The sequence below is a fragment of the Ochotona princeps genome, chromosome 5 (genome assembly GCF_030435755.1).
Source record: "Ochotona princeps isolate mOchPri1 chromosome 5, mOchPri1.hap1, whole genome shotgun sequence".
Classification (NCBI taxonomy): domain Eukaryota; kingdom Metazoa; phylum Chordata; class Mammalia; order Lagomorpha; family Ochotonidae; genus Ochotona; species Ochotona princeps.
The window spans coordinates 21,867,530-21,890,095 of NC_080836.1; the positions used below are offsets into that span (position 1 = coordinate 21,867,530).

Genomic DNA, 22,566 nt, shown 5'->3' on the forward strand with positions numbered 1-22,566 from the left:
AGTTTCTGTGGCTTAATTTGTTGGTTCTTTTTTAATAGGTTACTTTATAACATGTGATACTTGTAGATTTTGAGGGGGTACTAAACACACAGGCATGGCATGAGTAATGGAGAAAATATGAAGAAATTAAGCACTTAATTTCAGCCATACAGGAAATGTTCAGAAAACAGATTATACGAAAATACATGAGAAATTAAGTTCCACAAGTGTGATTTGTACTCAGTTACCTCCTGAGGGATTTTTCCCCTTTGCAGGGGGCTATTTCAGCCCATAGTCCAATGTCTAAGATTGTGCTATAATGTATGGGGGCAGAATAAGCTTGGGATTATTATAATTTTTTTCTCTCTCCCATCTCTTCCCCCATCTGAAAGTGTCTGCCATCTGAAAGTGTCCTCCAACTTCTAAATGCATCATGAGTCTGTAACTTCTCACCATGTTCCCTGTTATCAAGGCAGGTCAGTTCACCATCATCTCATAGACTGGCAAAGGCTTCTGAATTTTGGTTTACTCCTCTTTTGGTTTACTCCTCTTGCCTGTAGTCAGTTGCTTTTACTCAGTAGCCAGTGTGATCCTGTTAAAAAATGCTAATCATCTTTCATTTGACCACAAGGCCCCAAATTTGTCCAGTGAGTTTCCAGTACACTTGGAATAATGCTACTATTCTTTCTGTGGCTTATAAGACTCTCTATGTAGTGGATCTCTTGAGTATGCCTCTATTCCTGTCCACCTGCCTGAATCACACTATCATCTGTTAATCCAAGAACGGTCCAAGTCCTCTACCCTTTATGGTCCTTCCCCACGTTCTTCTCTGCCTAGACCTGTTTGGGCCATTTGGTCTTGTTCTCACTACCTCATTTTTATTCAGGACTTTCAGAACTTCTCTGGTTGTTTCACTGGCAAGGCTTTCTCTGTTCATCTCTCCCTTGCAGGTTGTCTAATGCGTAGTTATGTTTTGATACACTGCAGTCTGTCACACTAGAAGATTTTTCCCAAAATCAAGGACTGTCTTGTTCACTGCTATGTATTTCTGCTGTGTAGAATTGTACCTGGCACATAGCAGGAGCTTTCAGTTACAAAATGGCTGGATGAGTCAATGATTCACCTAGGGTTTGGGCATATCCATTTCTCTTTCTTGTGGAGCCTGCTGCTAACTGGTGTGTTTGCCATTTCATACAGTTTCTGTAACAACTGCAATGATGGCCTTATGGAGAGTGCCTTTCCCATGGACTCAGCATGTGATTAGCCTTTCCCTCCTTTGAGGTATCTAGTCTCAGAGCCACTGAAGAGTGGGCTTTCATGCCATAGTGAGGGGATTCGAGTTACCTTTATGGGGATGTCTGGCAAAGACTCTGCATCTAACATTAGGAATTAACAGAGACCTAAGTCTGGAGTTTAATTTCAGAGCCTGAAGAATGTATCCCTCTTCAAAAATCTCATCTGAATCTGTTCATAGGCATTTCAATTTTCACAGTCACCCATTCATTTGGCTCACGCATGTATTTTGTTTCTCCTTTTCAGTTGAATAACCTAGTGAGATGACTAAAATTTGCTTCTCTGTGATCACAGTGCTCTAATTATAAGACATTTGGCTGTCAGGTGTTCTCAAACTGTGTTTGTGATTAGAAGAACAAATGCTTCAGTGGTGTGAAGTGTTTCTGGTCACTTGGCACCAAAGGAGGACCTATTTTATTTTTCAGCCTTTCAGACTGACATTTGCGTATCTTTGTAATATCAAGGGCAGCAGTTTCCTGTTGTTTCCTGAAGCTGATGGAGATGCATGAGTTGGCCATTTATTGCTGTAATCTACCTGAATGTCAGTTCCTTAAGCAGTTGTACTGTAGCATCAGATAAGCCTGACTTTGAATCCCTCTCTCACTTCCTTGTGTGACCTTGGAGGAGCTACTTTTTATGTCAGTGTTCTCTTTTTGAAAAGGGGACATAATATTTTCTTCGCTAAGTTGCTGAGAGAATTAAATGCACCTGAGTTGAGCATCGCAGGTTAAGCTACTGAATAGTCAGCCATGTCTGTATCAAGCGGATCGTGTCACAGAAAAAGCAGGCCAAACCCTCGGACAATGCTCATGATGCCTTGTTGCCTAAGTAAGCTGATGACCTGTCCATTCTGTTCAGTTTGACTTTGGTAAAACAGAAAACTGATCCTAAACATTCACCTCCATGAGGATTGAGTTCTGTCTTTGATTTCATGTCGGTGTGACAGCCCTGGGAGGCATTTCCACTGGCAATGTGAAAGGGCCGCTTACCTGCATGAGGTGAGGGTCTGCCTTGGACACTCCCCATCTTTCTCTGCTAAAGCAGGACCAAATGAGGTGTTGAAAAGTCTAGGAGTCAGCAGTCAGGGGGTTGAAAAGGCCGGGGCCATGACACAAGTTCAAGCATGAAAGCCAGCGTCGTGGGCAGCAGGCAGCCACGTTTGCTGGTGGCTAGAGGACTATCACTGGAACGGCTCTAAAGGAGAGAGAGAGCAGCGTTTAGCCTAGCTGACTCCTTTGATTTCTTATTCTGTCAGATCCTGGAGATACTTTCTCAGATTGATGGAGTTCAGGGTGTTCCGTTTTCATAGCTGCCAGGTGATTTGTGACTAAATATAGATAGGACTTTTGGGAAAAAAAGTTTAAAAAAGCAAAGTGAAGACTATGAAAAGGCCCTTTTCTTAGAAAGAAAACTCCAGCAATCTCTCTCCCCCACTCCCTCACATCTCCTGCTGAGTTAGTCTTTTCTCTGGTGTGGTAAACAGTAGTGATAGTGACGAATGTATTCTATTTCTTTAGAGAAATTGTCACTTGCCAAGTGAATGGCAGGTTGGTGGAGGGTGTTTAGTCAAAAAGAAATCAACATGGGCTTTGTGAATTTTGTATAAAACGATGGCCATTAAACTTTCCTTTTCACCTTTCTACATAATGACTTCCACAATTCTTTCACTGCTAATTTATAGAAAATTAACAGAAAACTAATTCATGCAGCATAGCCCAAGCCTTTCAAACAGGCAAACACACAGCGATGACTTGCTGTCTCAACTCTGTGAATTTTTTTGTTGTTGTTCTATGTTAAACTTTGATTGCTGAACTTTGAGGGTGGCAATCCTGATTTTTTTGTGTGTGCTAAGGCATTAAGGTGGTTTATTCAGGTTAGCCTAGGTCTCCCAGCCACCTCCCCCAGCCCAGCATGGCTGGGCAGGGAACGGGCAGACGCAGTTGAGGCTGCTACACGATCCGCAGGGAAGGCAAAAGAGAGGGAGTTACGTGCATGAGAGAGAGAGAGAGAGAGAGAGAGAGAGAGAGAGAGAGAGAGAGAACACCAGACCTCCGGTTGAACAGCCCAGCATTCTTATACATTTTAGGCTAGTAATAATACAGTCATGATTTAGCAGGCTTCTATTGGTGGTTTTGAAGTAAGCAACTTTCAAAAAGTACAAATCGATGAGCTATAGGGCGGTGAATCTTATCAAACACCACATACCTCCTTCCTGAGGAGTGGTCTGCCTACGTGACCTGCCAGGTGTCCTGCCGGGTGTCACCTAGACTATCAATCCTGAAGTTCACACAGCCCCCAGCCAAGCCATTAAGGCAGGAATTACAAAAGTCAGAAAACACCTAGGTTCTTCATTCCCCCTGTTTCTAGTAACTAATCAAATCTTTGATTTAGTAACATACCTAGTAATACAATAAACAATGTACAAGCCTTGTTGAAAATATTATTATTCAGGAATCTTAGTGCTAAGATGTTACATGTATACAAGACAGTTTTACCAGGAACCAGAGACCCTAACTGCCTATCATCCCACTTGGCTCCTACATTTCCAAACAGAGGGCTGGACCCCAACTATTTTTTAGGGAAAGGGGAGGTTGTCGTCCGCTCTTGGCTACTTCCTGCTAAGAGGGGTGCCGTTGAGTAACAGCAGCAGTAGAGGGTCCATCTAATGGTTCCTGATAGAAGGTAGAAGGCATCAGGTGTTTGATGTACAGCCTGGCACTTGAAAAGCTTCTCTTTGTTGAAGTCTAGATAACGAAACATAACATGGTTATAATCCTTTCCAACCTAATAGGATGTGAATTCAGTTACAAACTTTAGTTTGAATACTTGAGCTCTAGGTAGGTGGTGTCTACCACACTATTTACAGGATGGCGGAGTTTGCCTCCAACCAAACCTGGAATGGATGGCAGAACTCTGGTAGGGTCCCTAAGGTTGTGAAACCACCAGTGCATCAATGAGGGGCACAAACCCATATCACCCTACCAAACAAGGGTCTAGGTGACCCTCATTTCAGCTTCCATGTCAAGGAGAGTCCAAAAAGGCTCTTTCCCCATCTCTTCTATACTTTTTCCTCCACATTCTTCAACTTCAGGTCTGTCTGCTGCATGGGAAAGGGAAGCCTGTGATCATGCTTCCCTGAAATAAAGGCCATCTAAATTCTTTTTACATACTTGGCAGAGTTCTTCTTTCCCTGAAAATTGGTGACTCTAATAGTAGGGAACAGGCAAGTGTTAGATTTTTCTAAACAATTATACTTTACCAATCGTTACAAGCCCTAAGAACATAAAGCACATATAGCCTAGAACATAAAGCACAGCACTGAAAACATTTTGTTGTAAGAGCTACTAGTCACACTGTATATGGCAAAAGTTTTAAACAGGCTTTCATTTACAATAACCCAGTAGTTTGTAGTATTCTAACAAGAATTCATAGAACTTTAACAAGCAATGTACTTGCAATTGAAGAACACAGAATCTTAAGTAGGTGAGCAAAGAGATCCCAGTTTGGCAAGTGAGGAAGGCATGAGCTCTGCTTTAGAGCACTCAAGGTGTCCTACCCCAGTAAGGCCTAGTTGTGGCACTGTTTGAATCAGTCATAGGCCAGCCAACTTACAGGCCACTGGTAGCCACTGTATTCCAAGCTCCTCTTTCTTATAAGGCCTTCTAGATCCACAAGACACTACTTGGAAAAATCTATGAATATTAGTAATATATCTTTCTAGTAACTCTGAAGATATAGGTCCTGCATGTAAAGTCAGTACACAGTGACTCTAGTGAATTTAACAAGTTAGCACTCTATGTGTGATGTCAGTGATCACCTGAGGCTCTTGACACACCAGTTAACTCAGTTGGTGAGAGCGTGGTGCTAATCCTGAATTTTTTAACAGTGGGACTTTTGATGGAATCAATAAAATCCTCAAAATGTTAACACTGTGTGTGTGTTTTCTGTATCACCAAGAGGCAAGCAGCACATGTAAGAGGACATGAGGAGAAATGCAATTAACTGAACTTTGAGTATGTGGCAGGGTCAGTGGTTGGTGTTATTGTCTCCATTTTACAAATGGAAAAACAGAATTGGACCAAAATCAATTAACTATGGCATGGCAAAGGCTGCAGCTTAAGTCAGGTCCATATGCTTACAAACCATTTTGTGTCATCTACAGCATATGACCTGCTCTTGTGCACCTTATTTGCTATGTCTATCATAGCAGCCTTGGAGGTCCTTGCTGTGTCTGATCTCTGCATAGCAGCCAGAGAGCGCTTCTTTGGGGGATGTTCGAAAGAAGAGGGCTTGAAGTAAGAGCTTGGGAATGATCTATCCCAACGTGCCCTGACTTTTGAAGTGCTTTTGTCCTGAAACACAGAGGGACAAGCCCTCAGCTGAAGTGTCTGCGGGATGTCAGATATAGGCCCAGTGTGAGGACAGAGGGTTATCTCTGGAGGGAGTTTTCCTTTTCTCCATTTCTCACATACAGTATTAAAAATATATTACTGTTTGCTATTCTTCTTGCTAAAATAGGACCCCAGTTTTCCTTTGGCAACCCTTACCTAGCCACAGACATACCTTGTTGCCTGGCAAAATAAGTGGAAATGAAACAGTGGAGGGAGAGAAATTGTGGCACAACAAATGCCAAAAGATTGTTCCAACTTTTTTTTCACCACAGAGGACTTGGTACAGGAGTGATGGGCTTCTGATTTTGAGCTTTGTAGGATGATGACTCTTGCTATAAATATGTGGTCACTACTAGATTTCTTGGAGATTTGCTTTCTTATTTTGATGTCTGTAACTTGATTTAAATTATACTGTAGTGTTTCTAAGGCAACAGTCTTGATGATTTGTTCTTTTTTTCTTTCTTTTTTTCTCAAGTTCTATTTTGTTTCTTGGAAAGACAGATACAGAGAGTGTATTAGAGAGAGGAGAGATCTTCAGTCGGCTGACTCATTCCCCATGTGTTTACAATGCGGCTGGGCCAGGCTGCAATCAGGAGGCTGGGCCTCTATTTGGTTTCACACATCAGTGATAGGGATCCAAGCATGAGCTCATCCGTTGCTACTTTACAAAGTCATATTAGCAAGAAACTGGATTGAAGCTGGGGAGTTAGGACTTGAACTGATAAAGCTTAAGCCTAGGCTAGCACTTAGATACAGGAGTCTGCCATTGCAAGCGATAGTTTAGCCTATTGCCCCACAACACTATGGTGTTTTCCTTCCTTTGTTCAATCAGAAAGCTGTGAAAACTTTTTTTTTAATTCAAAATAGGGCAGCAGATGAGATGAGAATGCTTTTATGTTGTTTAGTGTTCTAGAAACTAATGATCTTGTTGGTATTTATGTGGCTGCTGAAGAGGTGTATTAGCACTGTGAGCTTGAAGAATGATGCAATAACCCACAAAAGGAAATTCTCTTTGAAATTGTTTTTCAGGTGTGAATGTAGTAGTCTGATAGTTATTCTGTTTTCTGGAAGTCGTTTATAAATTCCATTGTGTTTTTCCCTTGCATGTATGTATGATGTACATTTTTGAGTGTTTCTTAACCAGTTGTAAACCAAGGGCATATATTTTTAAGTCAGTTTAAATAATATCATAGCTGCATATGTTAAAATGTATTTATTGGTTAAGCAAAGAGGTTTGGTGATAGCTCATTTTTAATACGTAATCCTTTATCCAAATTGCAGGAGGTTAAATGAACAGAAATTTTCTACATCAGGAAGATTGAAATATTTCAAATCATCTCTGCCAGTTCAATCTATCCCCATCCTCACACATTCACCTACTATGCTACTAAATAAAAGAGAAAGGCCAACTTTCATCCATTTATTTGAAAGTCTGTGAAGTAGAACTCATGCAAGCTCCAGTTGATGCAATTTCAGCTCATTGGGTTTCTAGCGCTTTCTTAATTCTTCACTCTTTTAGCGTTACAGCTGAGACAGGCCCACTCCTTATGCACATTTTCTTTCTTCATGAGGCTCTTCCTCTGTCCTATGTTACCATGATGGACTGTTATGGGTTTTGTGTGAAACCAAAGAGATTTCTTATTTCAAAAAGCCAGTAGAATTCTTTCTTTACCAAAAGTTACACCTAGAATGAGAGATGATCATAAACACACTTGATAACATAAGTTTTCTTCATCATTATATATTTTCCTCACTTCTTCTTCTTCTTTTGAACAAATCAAACCAAACAGGTATTCCTGGAGAACCTCTGAATGGAAAGAATGCCAAGTCTCTCTCCTTCTGGAGCAGCAGGACCCCCACTGGCATGTGACAGGACCTGTTTGTGGCGGGGGCATCCAGACGCGGGAGGTGTACTGTGCCCACAGCATACCAGCGGCTGCTGCACAAAGGGCCAAGGAAGGTAGGCAGCTGTTCCCAGGAAAGGTGGTGCTGCTGGTGGGAAGGGAAATCACTTCCATGATCATCTCCTGTGCTTCTCCTTGATATGATCGACCTTCCGTATTCACAGATTTAATACGTTTTGTCTATTGTTTGCAAGCAACCCCTAAATTCAGATTATAGCAGTTTGGAACAGTGAAAATAGTGGTGATACTCCTAGCTTCCTTCTAAGATCATTGTGAAGGTTAAATAAGAACACTTAGCTAAGGTGTGCAGCTGAGATTCATGTTCCAAGTTAAAGTGCTAGCCTGCTGGAGTGAATTAGGGATGAATGAATAGTGTGTGTGTTACAGTTTTTTAAATCTCAGGGAGTGTGATTATTGTCTCTCAATTGATGATTGTGGAATTCCTATAGAATTCCTTTCAAATTTCATGTATATCTCTCATGTTTTAAGAGTACAAGCTTTTAGCTTCTATTTCGTTTTTGCTGTTGTTGTCCAAAGTTCAGGTTATCTGAGAAAGGAGCAGGGAAGGAGCACATTCGTTTTTGCCAGGTTAAGCTCTCCATTAGACATATACAACCTCAGAATTTGTCAATTTGTTTGGGGTGATGTTAACAAATGGGATATTTTGGAATTAAGTGGGCCAACTGATTGAAAAGCCATGTATGTGCAATAATACATCTGTTGTGAAAGAACCTCTGGAGCAGGCGTGTAGTGCAGTGAATTAAGTTGTCACATGGGGCATCTGCAGCCATATTGGGATGCACATTCAAGTCCCTGCTATTCTGTGTCTCCCCTGTCTTCCTGTCATCCAGAGGAGGGAGGCAGCAGGTGATGCTCACGTGCGTGGGCTGCAGCCTGGCCCATCCCTGTCTATTGCAGATATTTGGAAAGTAGACCAGTTGAGACAAGACCTCGATCTTTTTCTTTCAGGTAGGCGTAAAACAAAATAAACGAACATGGAAGGAATATGTAGATTATCCCAGCCACACTGAATAATACAAGTAGGGTGTTCCATGGAAGGGGTAAATGTGAAAATGCTTTCCTTGGCCTTGCTGAGTATGCATATAAATATTGCTGCTGTATACATGAATTTGTAAGGCACTGGCATAGCAGTAGAGATTTCATGTTGTGAGGTTTATTTTTAATTTTTTTCCCACATGCTATGTTTTTTCTGCTTTTTTAGTGGAATGGCCTCTCAAAGCTGTAGGCGTCTTATGAGCATAGCGTTGGATAATGTAAAATATGACAGTGTTTCTTAGCCTTGTGATCCAGTAGTTGCAGTTGCAGGGACAAATATTTAGGGTTATTTTCAAAAAGAATAATTAAGTTTTATTCATTTGCAACTTGACTTTCAGCAAGAGGCAAGTTTGTTTTGAGGTACAGTATAGCTATTCTAAGTTTGGAGGAAAATAATTTGCTTGAAGAGTTCTTAATTATTGTTTTAAACTTTGGTTATTCTTTTCAACTGCCTCTCTAAGTAATGCTCACTGCTATGTATAGTTCTGTGGCTTTCAGGAAAATACAAGTTTTGTAGAATTTCTGTATCTTGACCTATTTTCTCCTTCTACTTTTAAACTTTCCATAAAAATTTCAACTCCACAGTGTTTCTTTCATTAAAAATAGCTCTTCTTGTAGATTCACCATTTCCGAAATTTCTCTAATCATAACTTTCTTGCTTCCTTAATGGAAACCCGCTGGGCAGGAGGATTCTGATTAGGAAGCAGGTGGAGGGAAGGGGCTGTAGGGTTGGGACTTCCATGTGGCATGGTATGGGAGAATAGATATGCAGATGGGGGTCTTATTTGCAAGATTTTTCAGCTTTTTCAGTCCTAGTACAATCTTTGTTAAGCATATAAAAGGAAAGAAAAAATATCTGATACCGAGGCACCTATGACAGGCTAACGTATGAGTTCTCAATGGATCCAGAAAGTTCTTAAAAGTCCTGAAGTTGATACCTCAGTTCTGCAGGGGGGGTGATTGTGAGGCTGAGATGCAAACATACAGATATGAAATATGAGGCTGTATTTTCAGTTGAGTAGATTGAGTAAAGATTGTGTTAGATAATGTAGCATAACCACATTGTAGTTACAAGCTACCTTGCTACTTTGCTGCTGTCATCAGACGTTTTTTGTTGTGTTAAAATGAATCAGAAAATTGTTTGTTCATTGTATTCTTTTCTTGTAAATACTTGCATTTCTTTCTGTTTTCCTTTAGAGATGTTCTGAATCAACATAGCAATAGAAAAATATTTGCTTGGCCCAAATTAAACAGATCAAGTGAATTCTTATTGTAAAGGACCAGTGAGTGTTCACCCAGTTGAGGAGAAAAAATTTAAACTTTCCTGTTACTGATAATATAGTAATGAAGGGCAAATTTGGTGACATGTCTCATATTTCAGTTTCTGTGACCAATAGCTTTTTTTAGATTTTGGAGGGAGAAGGCATGTGGGAGTATTGATTTTGGAAGCCTTTTCTCCGTCATAATTGATTTCACTACAAGGTTAATATTTCCTCAGACTCAAGGATCCTCTGTCTTGTAATTCTATGGAGTGTAATCACTTGATTTCTCTTCCCAGCAGAATCCCATTATCCACTGTGAGTCAGCTGCTGTGCATTGCAAGAAATGAATCAGAAATCCATGCTCTAGGACTATAATCTCTGTTACCATAAACCACTCACCTAATAGATGCAAAAGAATTTCTCAGTGTCAGAATAATTTTGACAATGTTCATTTTCTGCCAGGGACCTACACATCTCGTGGTCTGTGCTAGATATAGAGGATGAGCCATATTACTGTTGATCATTCTAATAATTGGTTTTAGGTGTGTCCCTATGCCCATTTAAACTCATGGTGGTCACAGACATTGTGTTAATAACACCTATATATGTCTACACAATTCCCATTTTGCCTTGTTTTAGATGCAATCAGAAGAATGCAGTAAATAATTCATATGGAAGTGTTAAGCAGGAATATTTGTCAAGTCAATGGAATTAATGAAAATGTAGAGAAATGTTTATGATTTTCTTTGCCATTTGCTGTTGTAGATGGAACTGTGCTTGTCTTTTATAATTCAGGGGTTTCAGAGAAACTAATGTTAACTCATAAATCTAAAACCTTGGGTTTGTTAAGCTCTCTCTTCTTGCCCTTTGCTCAAAGAAAATTAACCACACACAGGCTGCCTTTATGGGTCATTTTTCAGAAAGCATGGTGTGAAGCAAGGAATTGTTCTTCAGAATCTGATAAAGACCAGAACAGATTTATTCTATTGATGACAAACCTACAAACTTTGGTATCAGCAAATATGGAGTGAAATGTAAGAATACAAAGTATTGATACAGTGATAAAGTAAAAGAAAAAATGGACAAATTAGGAAAAGACGTTAGATACGGCTACTGAGGAGAATATTGTTTGAATTTTTGTAAAAATTTAATAGAAGGTGAACAAATGTCATATATTTCATATATTCAGATCTAAGAGTATAATGATTCCTCACACTCTGTCCTCCCTACTCCCTTTGCTGCCATGCTTCCTCCTCCTTTCTTATTTTTTTATAGTGACATACTTTGTTACACTCACAAGCTTAGCTATCCATCATATAAAGAATTCAAAGAGAACTGAATAAAGAAAACACTGTTCCTAAAGAATATAGGCATGGATTCTAAATAATCAAGTCTTAATATGTCAGTTTTGTGCAGATATTATTTTATTTTATGCTCCGTATGTTAATTATCAGAAGTTCGGGGTGGCTGTTATCATTAGACATAATAAATTCTAGTTGCATCCATTTTGCCGCAATAGGCATGATTACATTGCTTTTTTGTGGCTGAGTAGCATTCCGTAGTGTGTGTGTGTACCACATTTTCTTTATACAGTCATCAGTTGATGGACATTTGTGTTGATTATATATCTTGGCTACTGTGGATTGAACTGCTGTGACCAAACAACTCTTTCATTTCCTCTGATTCTTTGTATAAGTTCCCAAGAGTGGAAGCCTGGGTCGTATGATAAATCTATTATCTGATTTCTGAGAAATCTCCGTTCTGTCTTCCACAATGGTTGTACCATTTTACATACCCACCAAAAACATATTAAGGTAGATTTTTCCCCACGTTCTCACCAGCATTTATTGTTTTGTTTATGATTTGTTTTTGGCCATTCTTACTGGGATGACATAAGACCTCATTGTAATTTTTATTTGCATTTCCCAGATAGCTATTTTTTTTAAGATTTATTATTATTGGAAAGCCGGATATACAGAGAGGAGGAGAGACAGAGAGGAAGATCTTCCATCCGATGAGTCACTCCCCAAGTGAGCTGCAATGGCCGGTGCTGCGCCAATCCAAAGCTGGGAACCAGGAACCTCTTCCAGGTCTCCCACGTGGGTGCAGGGTCCCAAAGCTTTGGGCTGTCCTCAACTGCTTTCCCAGGCCACAAGCAGGGAGCTGGATGGGAAGTGGAGCTGCCGGGATTAGAACTGGCGCCCATATGGGATCCCGGGGTGTTCAAGGCAAGGACTTTATCTTCTAGGCCATGGTACCAGGCCCCCAGATAGCTATTGAATCTGCACATTGTCTCATATGTCTGGTTATTTGAATTTCATTCTTTGAAATATTGTTTTGAAATAGATCCTTTTAATACTATTTTGATCCAATGAGTTAAAGTGGATATCAACAAATAGTTTTTCACAAAAATAATTCTTAATGTATCAGCTGTGTTTTAGGGTATATATTAGACTCTACTGTTATAAAGGCACCTCCTTTCTCCAGTAATATATAATGTTTTAACTCAAACTGCAATTCAAGTAACAGTTATACTGGGATGTCTTAAGTCTTGTGATCTGCACATGTATAATACAGTTAGAATCATGCCTGAGAGTATGGCATTTCTGATGCCTGAAATCAGTCTTCCTAAAAGAGGTAACGCTTGAAGGGAAGAATGTTCCAAGGATAGGGAGAGAACGTGTGGAGAAGCATGAAGATGTTTGTGTTCAGTGGTGATGTATATGTGGATGTGAGACCAATTCGGGGGATGAAGAAATCATCCTCACTGTAGAAATCTAAGCTTTCTGTGTCAGCCTGGAGTTAAGAGTATTTCTGAAGGTGTGCATTTCCAGTGGAGTATTTTCTTACCATCCACATGAGTATTAACTTATTCAAATTCTTTCATTTAAAAGACACAGAAAAAAAAAGAGAAAGAGAGGAGTGGAAAGCGAAAGGAGAGAGGAAGCAGAGAATCAGGCTTTTCCAACTGCTGTTTTCCTTCTGCAAATGCTTGTAACACCGGGACTCGGGGCAGAGACTTCACAGAACTGATGCTTCATCACTGGGACGTGGACTGGGACTAGGCCAGGCCCAGTTCCCACATAGGTGGCAGGATCTAAGACACTTGAGTCATTATTGGTTGCTTCCAAGAAAGAATATTTATTAGGAAGCTGAATTGAAAGTTGAGGAGTGGTGACTGTAACCAGACACCCTGAGATGGGTTGATGGTATCCCAGGTAACAACTATGCCAAATGCCTGCTCCACAACTGGAGCCTTTCAGAGAAGAAATCTTTTAGTTTTAATTGTGTATATGAATACAAAAATATCAGTATGTAAAGAGCTCTTAGGAGTGAGCATGTCCTGTCTGAAAAAGTTATTAGTTTTTCTAGTATTTTTTGAGGCATGAAATAAAAGTAGCTTACGTTGCAGACAGATTTCTTAAAGGGCAGTTGGAGCAGATACTCCATAATCATTTGGGAACAGGAAATATCTTTCTTGTTAGTAGCTGGTTTTAAAGTCATTAGGCTCATGTAAGTGTGAGAATTAGGTGTCACGAAAGTAGTGTTGACATGTAGAAAGGAATGAGACTGGTTAACCGGGTAATAGCATTTTCTCTTGTTTTATGCTAACAGAGAAACTAATTAACAGCAGCATATTTGATGGCTGTTCACAAGAGGGCAGATAAGGCCCTTAGCCTGTAACCTTTCTCACTTAGAAACACCCTCAATTATTGGGATGATGAGTGCAACAGGAAGTCAGCAAAGAGCAGCAGCAGGTAATTGCCAGCAGATGCGTCTCTGTATCTGTTTTACTATGGCATAGGTGAGTGATGGACAGACATGGGGAGAGGATAGCGTGAAGACATGCAAGAAGGAAGAAGAAATGTGGTTGGTCTGTGTCTTCATCCCGGAGAATAATGAGAGAGAAGGAAGAGAAGATGGGGCAGGAGGAGGAGGAGCCACAGCTTACACGTCAAATTTCAAAGATATTTTCTTTCCTATTCTGCTACATTAGCTGTCTATTCTGCTTTTGAACCTATGGACTGTCCAGGATGGGGTTAGAGGGCTGTCTGCCCATACATAGCTGATAAATGATCCTAGATCCATAAATAATTCACTTTCTTAGTATTGACCCACCCTCTTTCCATGATAAGGGCTTGATGTAAGAAATCTAATTTCCCAAAGTTTTGCTTTTCAAAGGAAGTAGGAGAGTTGTGAAGGTAACAGTATATATTCTAATATTAATTCCTACATATCTGCAAAGGCAAATATGGATCAAAGTGTGTGTGTGTATGAATGAGTATAGTTTAAATGTTTTCTCCATAAGCATGAAGGCTGACTGAATTTCAGAAAAGAACAAGAACATTAAACAGTTAAAAGCAGCTGGCTTGCCAGAAGCCTACATTGCGATTCGTTTTTACTCATTCGGTTTGATCACCTTTGTGTGTAAGTTCAGCAGTTTTTTAAATCAAGTATAACACTTTATTGTAACATAGCATGCTTTTTATTGGATTACTGTATTTAACAAGACTATTGAAGAACTACTTTAAGTATTATACTGGACTGTTTTAGACATTCACATTTTTTCTGATTTATTTAGCATTAAGTATAATTTACATGACTTTTCTCTCAAGGTTTCATTTTTTAAAAGAGGTTGAGCGACAGAGAAAGGGAGGGTAGGAAATGAGAAGTGCGGAGAAAGGGGTTGGGATGATAGAAAAGGAAAGATGTTCCATCTGCTAGTTCACTATCCCAAATGAGTGACAGGAGCTCAAACTCCTGGAGTATCATCCAGTGCCTCCAGACACAATAGAAGAGGAGTGGATCAGAAGCAATGGAGCTGAGACCCAATGAGGAACTCTTACATTTGGGATCGGAGCACCCAAAATTGCACATGACCTGTTATGCTACAACACCTGCCCCAATTCATATGATTTAAACAAGAGCAGGAAAAAAACCCTGCTCTTGACAAATCAGAGAGGCGAAATTTCTCTGGACAAATCAGAGGCAAGATGTTTGAGGAGAAACCCATGATTTGAGTAAAGGTTGCTCCTGGGAAAAATAAATGATATATAGAAGAAAGTGAGTTCTTCGTGACATGTGGGCATTTGTTTGATTTGATCTTCTAAACTGGAAAAATCCATTCTGCAATGTATCATGTACAACTATTCAAAACTGACCTAATGAAGTTGACGGTTCAGTTCTATGTGAGATTGTTAAAGACCTAGAACTAGATGTGAGTTTGTATATTTTTTTTAAGATTTGTTTGTTTTTTATTGGAAAGTCAGATATACAGAGAGGAGAAGAAACAGAGAGGAAGATTTTCCATCTGCTGTTTTATTACTTAAATGACTGCAACAGCCTGAGCTGAGGTTATCAAAAGCCAGGGGCCAGGAACTCTTTTAGGTCTCCCACACAGGTGCAGGGTCCCAAGGATTTGGGCCATCCTCGGCTGCTTTCCCAGATCACAAGCAGGGAGCTGGATGGGAAGCAAGGCCACTGGGATTAGAACCAGTGCCCATATGGGAACCTGGAATGTGCAAGGTTAGGATTTAACCACTAGGCTACTTCAACAGTCCCCTCTATTTGTTCTTTTTAAACAGTTCTGATACAAATGGTATTTGTTTTCCTAATCCTATGCCATTAAGTGCATATTTCTATAACTGCACATCACTTTCTGTTTGGTTTATAATTATTGCTTTTTTTGTTTCTGTTACCTGCTGGCTTGTGAATGCTCTTGAAGGCTATACTTTTCATACTTTGTACTTCCAAGTGCCATTAACCATCAGATAAAACACATGAAAATCTCCTCAAGAAAAGTGAGTGATACACTTCGTTTTGTTGAAGTATTCTTGCCTTTTGAGTAGCTCAGAGAAAGTAATTTTTCATTGATGGCATGACAAGAATGATTTTCCTTCTGAATATGAACATTTTGTGCCAAGGCCTGTGATATAGAAGGTATGAAATTGGATCTGATAAAATAGAATATATGAAGACGAAGTTGGAGATGGTCCAAGAGAAAAGGCTGGGGAGAATTGCTTCTAGGCCTTTTGGCTAAGATCAAGTGGATACCTGGGGAGAAATGGAAGGAAAGACCTCAGGAAGCACCACTGGGCCTAGGAGTTAACTTGGTCTTAAATGGTAGCCTGGTCCAGTAGACTTACCCTGTGAGCTGCTAGTTGATTTCTACGGAATTTCCACAGTTCCATGCTTTCCCTTTGTTGTTCTTAGTATAGAAAACAGATTATGAAAATCGCCAGTGTCTTCCTATTATCTGTTTCTATATATGATACTTTTGATACTCTACTATAAGGAGAAATGAGACAGTTAAGCAATAGCAGAAATTCTACCTTGGGAGAAAAAGAGAATACAATGAAGAAGAGGTTATACTACCAGGATGTAAAGGATATAGGGTCTGTTTATGAAGAAAAATGCTTGAACTTGTGCCTTACAACAAAGACATGCTTTAGACAGGTGTTTGCATGGAGGCAGAATACCAGTTGACATAAGCCTTGAGTAAAGACAAAGAGGCAAAAATACATAAGAAGGGTGTATTGAGAGTGAAACCAATACTGAAGCTGGGCATGAATAGAGAAAAAATGAAAGCAGGGGCTGTTACTAGGATAGAGAGGTAAAAGTAGACCATGGTCTGAGGTTTTCTGGAGACCCAAAAGGTAAGTGCTCAGTGATTACCCTCTGCATTCTTGCTTAATATACCAAGTTGCAACAATACAGGGCAACTTACCCAGAGCTTACACTCTTAAAGCCAGTTACCATTTGTCCACTGCGCCCCCCCCCCCCCCTTTTAAGCTCATTCTTGTTCCTCTCTTATAAGCACACTTGCTCCCTGGCCCAGACCTGCCTGTCACCTGAATGATACTTGTTGAGAATAATCTCATTTGGAAACCCTTTGAGGACATTATTCTCTCTCTTACTCAGCCACTGTAACTCTATCTCATTGCATTGTTTGTGCTTGTTAGTGTGTACGGTTCATCAGGCAGTCATACCAGCCTGTGCTATTCACTAATGTATCTTTATCACTGGATACTGCATCTAGTACAAAAAAAGGTACTTGAGCTTTTTACCTTCTCGTATCTATTGAGCATCTTTATTCGTTCTTTTACTGCTGTGTTGTGGTTTAATCATCTTACCTACTCTTTTATACTTTGAGAGCATGCTAGTGTTCTTTCAGAGTTGGATGAGACAGCCACATGACAACACATGGACCGACTCCACCATTAGCAGATTTTGGGCTGGGGGTCACAATGTGGGTGGTGTAGCCTGGGAATACGTGAGACACACCGTCCCAGGAACAAGATTTGGAATGGAACCAGACTGTTTTTAGTGCACTTGCAGATTACTCACACATGTTGTTTCTTTGGGTAACCTCTCTGAAGAAATCCTATATACCAAAGATGTTCATTCTCTGGATAATTGCAATTTGTATATCTTTGTGGTTTGATGTCAAATGGTTGACGCATGATGCATAATTGCCTCAGGTTTACTTCATTTTACTATTTTCTCATTGCCAGTGACTCCTGGTCTTAGCACCAAATTCTCATTGCAGACTTTGATTTCTAGAAGACATCACCTACAAGTTAATGAATATGTTGTGAGAGGAAGAATGACACATGCTGTTTTTATGAAGTTACTGCCATTGTCCCAGTGAAATGCAGTATGGGCTTTGAGGAATGGGGGAGCTATCCTCATAATTTTTCTTCTCATTTTTTCCTCCCTCACCCTAGTTTTTATTTCTCTTGTTGCACATACTTACTTGTCCTTTTTATCCTATTTTTCTAATTTCTCCCCCCACCACTTTCTTCTAAAATAATACACTGAATGAAGGAATTGTTTTAGCCATTGAATAGACTTTATGGACACTAGTACATTGTTTGGTCAAACAGAAAGCAAATCAATGGATATAATTCAGTAAACATTCATTGTACCAAAAGCCACGATTCTTGCATATAATCTTCCCATTTACTTTTAGGCATTTCCTTTCACTTTGGTAAAACTTTTCTCTTTGCAGCAGTTGTACACATACACCTGCACTTCATTAATGAAACGCTCAGTTCTTTTTTCAGAGGAAAAGGATGCATTTGGGGAACCATACTGAGACTACTATATTTATAATCTTTAACTGAGTTTCTCACTCTAACTCATTTTGTCAACTGGATTGGATTTTTCCTGAAAACCAAGCCAAGTGGTAATGAGGTTCCTCTTGGCAATGCAATTCCTGGAACAAAGTTATTGCTTCCAAATCTATCTCTATGATCTTGTTGAATATATGAATGCCCTTGCAAGAAGATATAGAATTATCTACTTACTGTTTTCAGGAAAATTTCATAACATTTTCAACATCTTACTTTGTGTTTGTGTTTCCATATTCTTACTTCTCAGCAGGTTTTGCTCTAAGAGTGAGTAGCCAGTGAGATCTTCATATGCTTAAAAATAAACAACTTCTTGTATCTGGGCTGTTTTCTCAGGCATACTTGGGAAGTGACTGATTCTTACATCAAGACAAACTGGAAACAGTTATGCTTAGTGAAATAAGTCAGTCCTCAAAAGACAAATACTATTCTCTGATTCATGGCAAGTAATACAGAAATAATTATAGGAATGAAATGGACATCTTGGATTTGATTTTTACTTTTATCCCTTGTTCATACTCTGGTGGAACTGTTCTTCTACTTCTACTTACTGACTATTGTGGTTAATCATGCATTAAGCCTATTACTATAGAGTGGATGGAAATAATATTGTTGCAAAAATTAAAGGAAAGAAGGAAGATTGAGTGAAGGAAAGAGAAGGATGTATGTTTATCTTATATTTATACCTGTGATATACATAAAATCTCTCATATGTGAGTAAACATGTAAAATATAAAAAGGAAAATGTAGAGAAAGCTTAGGCTACCACTTCTAATTCCAAGATTCCATCTCTATGAAATATACAATTATAGTTTATTATTTTTGACATCTACTTTTTATAAGAAATGAAATTGTGCATGTGTATTGCATATAATATGCTTTCATAAATATATAACTATGAAATGACAAAATCTAGATAATGTATAGGTTAATGCATGAACTTAGTTTTTTGTACATGGAAAGAACACTTGAAATCTACTCATATAAATTTTAAAATACATCATGTGTTACAACTGCAATCAGCATGATCTACCCTGAACATCCACATTTTCAAGGCATAATTTTATTTCTGATTTTTGATGAACTTTATCCAGCTGTTTCACTTGTTTGCAGACTTAGAGCTCAGCCTTGAACATACATGCTCAGGAATCCTTTCTGTGTCAGGTGCTCATGATAGTAACCTAATGAATGTGCAATATTTCACCAACATTAGTTGCTTTGTTCACAGTCAATCTGTTGATCCTATTCAACTTTGAAATATTTCCTTGTTCTATTTATTTGTTTCTATCTCTGTTCATTTCCCATGTTAGACACATATGGACTACTCTAAGAATTTCGTGATAAAATGCCCCTTCTACTCTTGCCCCTTTATAAATAAAACTGAACACGACCTATATGTTCATCACATGGCCTCCACAGACTGATTTACCTCTGCCAAGATCCTCCCTCTATTACAAATCATGTGGCTTTGAAGAAGTTAGTTAATCTTTTGTATTTTTGATTCCCGCATCTCTGAAATGGGCATAATTATCAGCTCAAACTCTTCAGAGTGTTTTGAGGGTTAAATAAACACAACACTTTGAGGAACAAATATTAACAGTTACCTGTTAAAGTACAAGGTGTCGAGTGCTAATTCATGTTTTTCTCCTCTACCCGTCTGCCAAGGTGATCTAAAGGTTTATCTGAGTAAATCATCTCCATGCAAACTGGTGACTTCCTATGCACTCAAATGTCAATCTCTCTCTCTCTCTCACTCTCACTCACTCACTCAGCAAATATTTGCTGATTTTGAAGGCTGAATTACAGAGGGGGGAGGTAGAGAGAGAGAGAGACACATGCAGGCAAGAGATGTCTTTGGTTTGCCGATTACTCCCTAAGTGGCCACGACAGCTAGAGGGTAGCCACACTCAAGCCATGAGCCTGAAGCTCAAGATCGGCCTGTCTGCTATTTTGCATCATCCAGAGGACCATCCCTTCTTTGTCTCTGTCGTCTTTCAGAGATTTCTGTTTTCCTTTGGCTCATGACTTTGTCTTCAAAATCAATAACACAGCATATCCAGGTCTCTTTCAGGAGCTCTTCTGGGATCTCCTATTTTTATGGATCATTGTAACTATGGGGACCCACCTGGGAGATTCAGGGGTAATTTTCCCATGTGAATGTCAGTGTATTGTCAATCTTAGATCCATATGAAAGTTTAATTCCTCTTGTCACATAACTTAACATGTTCGTAGGTTCTGATGAGTAAGATGTGGACATTATCAAATGACCATTATTCCACCTACTTCTTTCCCTATTTTCCTAATGAAAAAAATAATTACTTAGAATTTATTGAATGAGAGAGTAGACCTACTATTAGCATTTACATGGTTTAACATATGGGACTACAAGGTCCAGTAAGCTTAGTAATTGTGGCCTTAGGCAGGTTTGTCTGATTGGTGTACCATATTCCTCATTTTTGAGCTGTTAGGTTTAGGGCAAATCGCACAGCCTCTGTAAGCCTACTTTTTCATTTGTAAAATGGAGAATGTAAGTTATTAGGATAGCTTCTTAATATTGAAAGTGAGAAAAATCATAGCATAATGCCTAACACGTACTCAGTATTCTGTGAGCACATGATGTCAGTTTTCATTTGTACTGGACACTAAAAGAATTGTTTTCTGTTTCTTCAAATATTATAATGACAATCCATAGGCTAGTTACCATGTCAAAAATTAGAATAATAGAGAAATTAAATTTCAGGAGGTCAAAGTCAATTTGGACAGAAACAAAAAAAAATAAATTCCATTAGTATAGTATAAGTGTTATATTCCAGGTGTGTAAAATATTTTTTAAATGCAAGATTGAATATCCTAGCAGAGGAAAGAAATACGTCCTTTAAATTTCTATTAAAATGGAAATACTTCAGCTTTCTCATGTGTAAAATTAGAAAGAGTAAGAATCAATAGAAAAGTTTCATTCAGCAATAAGATTATGTGACCTCTCTCTGGGACAAAGGAAGATTAAAAATGCTTAATAGCCAATAAAGAATGACCCAGACACTTGACCACCTTGCATACAGAATGGGATGTGTAGGAGATATTATTCCCTAAATTCTAATTCACTGATGTATATCTGAATTTGTTAATGGCTGAGAAGACACTGTGCTGTGAGTTCTGAAGCTCAGATGTACACGCAGTATCAACTGATAGTAAAATTGGCATTAGACTATAGATTTCTACAGAAGTTTCCCATTCGAAGTCTCCAGTTGATTTTGATGTTGTAAGTCTACAAATCACATGATAAGAATCATTCTCTTCTAAGAGTTTGATACAGAAACATGGTGAAGGTAAGATTTTTGACACAGAAGTAATAAAAACACATGAGATTTTCTCAAGAACTTCCAAGGGCTAAGATGCTAGATTGAATTGAACATTCTTAAAACAATCCTGAGGTATTTCTTAGTACACAAAGAACAAGCAATTTTAACAGAGTGTACAGAACCATTGTAGGTAGGGCTATTTGTAAATAACAGAGTAGGTATTCAGGTGTGAACTACCGATACACATGTATCAAGAGCTCCATATGGCACAAGAGACTACTGTACTTGGGAGCTAACATGTTAATCCTCACTGTTTCCTAGAAACTAGAAGAAGCTTTGAGGGCCTTTAGAGAAAAAGAGAATATGTTGTTGTCTTAAGATTATTTATCGGAAAGACATATTTACAGAGAGATGAGATACAGAGAAAGATCTTCCATCTTCTGGGTCACTCCTCAAGTGGCCATAATGGCTGTAGCTGAGCCATTCCAAAGCCAGGGGTTTCTTCTGGTTCTCCCAGGCAGGTGCAGGGTTTCAAGGCTTTGAGCCATCCTCCAATGCCTTCCCAAGCCACAAGCAGGAAGCTGAATAGGAAGTGGAACAGCCAGAACATGAACCAGTGGTCATATGGGATCCTGGCATGTGTAAGGCTAAGACTTTAGGCTCTAGGCCATGGCGCCAGGCATGGAACAGTTTGTTTCTTCCAGTAATGTCAGTAGTTTTTTACGTTTTGAGCCTCCATTTCAGCAATGAAACTCACTGGGGTCTGGTAAAGGCTGCACAATTAGTGGACTGTGCAACAGGAGAATGACACTGAAATTTAGAAACTAATCTCTTACTAGGGGCTTGTGAGTAAACCTGTACTAGCTCTGGCAAAAAGTATAGCATCTCTCTTCGAATCCTGCTTGCTACACAAATGTAATTTTAGATATTGTCTAGAATGTAAGTTGTTAACACTCGTCACAAAAAGTGCTAAATGATGGAACCATGGAGTTTCATGTTTGCTTTCTCTTGTTCGTGTTCTCTTTGTCTCTCCCAATCTCTCTCTCTCTCTCTCTCTCTCTCTCTCTCTCTCACACACATACACACACACACAGACACACACACAATACATGGTTTGAATGAAAAAAAAATAGCTATACTAATTCTGTATAGTGAATAATCTGCTATTCACCATATGAAATAAAAAATACCTACGTTTTCCAAAATCTTTGAAGTATTAAGAGCAGTATGTCATCTAAGGCTGTAGATAT

At 39.1% G+C, this 22,566-nt stretch overlaps 1 protein-coding gene across 3 annotated transcripts in view; it reads left to right on the top strand.

Annotated features, from left to right (window-relative positions):
- The window catches only part of THSD7B (thrombospondin type 1 domain containing 7B), a 777,161-nt gene that overhangs the window by 206,711 nt on the left and 547,884 nt on the right, over positions 1–22,566 (top strand). For all 3 annotated transcript variants that reach the window (XM_058664450.1, XM_058664449.1, XM_058664451.1), the window contains exon 4: positions 7,454–7,623. In XM_058664450.1, coding sequence (XP_058520433.1) covers positions 7,454–7,623 — 170 coding nt within the window. The remainder of the gene's footprint in view (positions 1–7,453; positions 7,624–22,566) is intronic.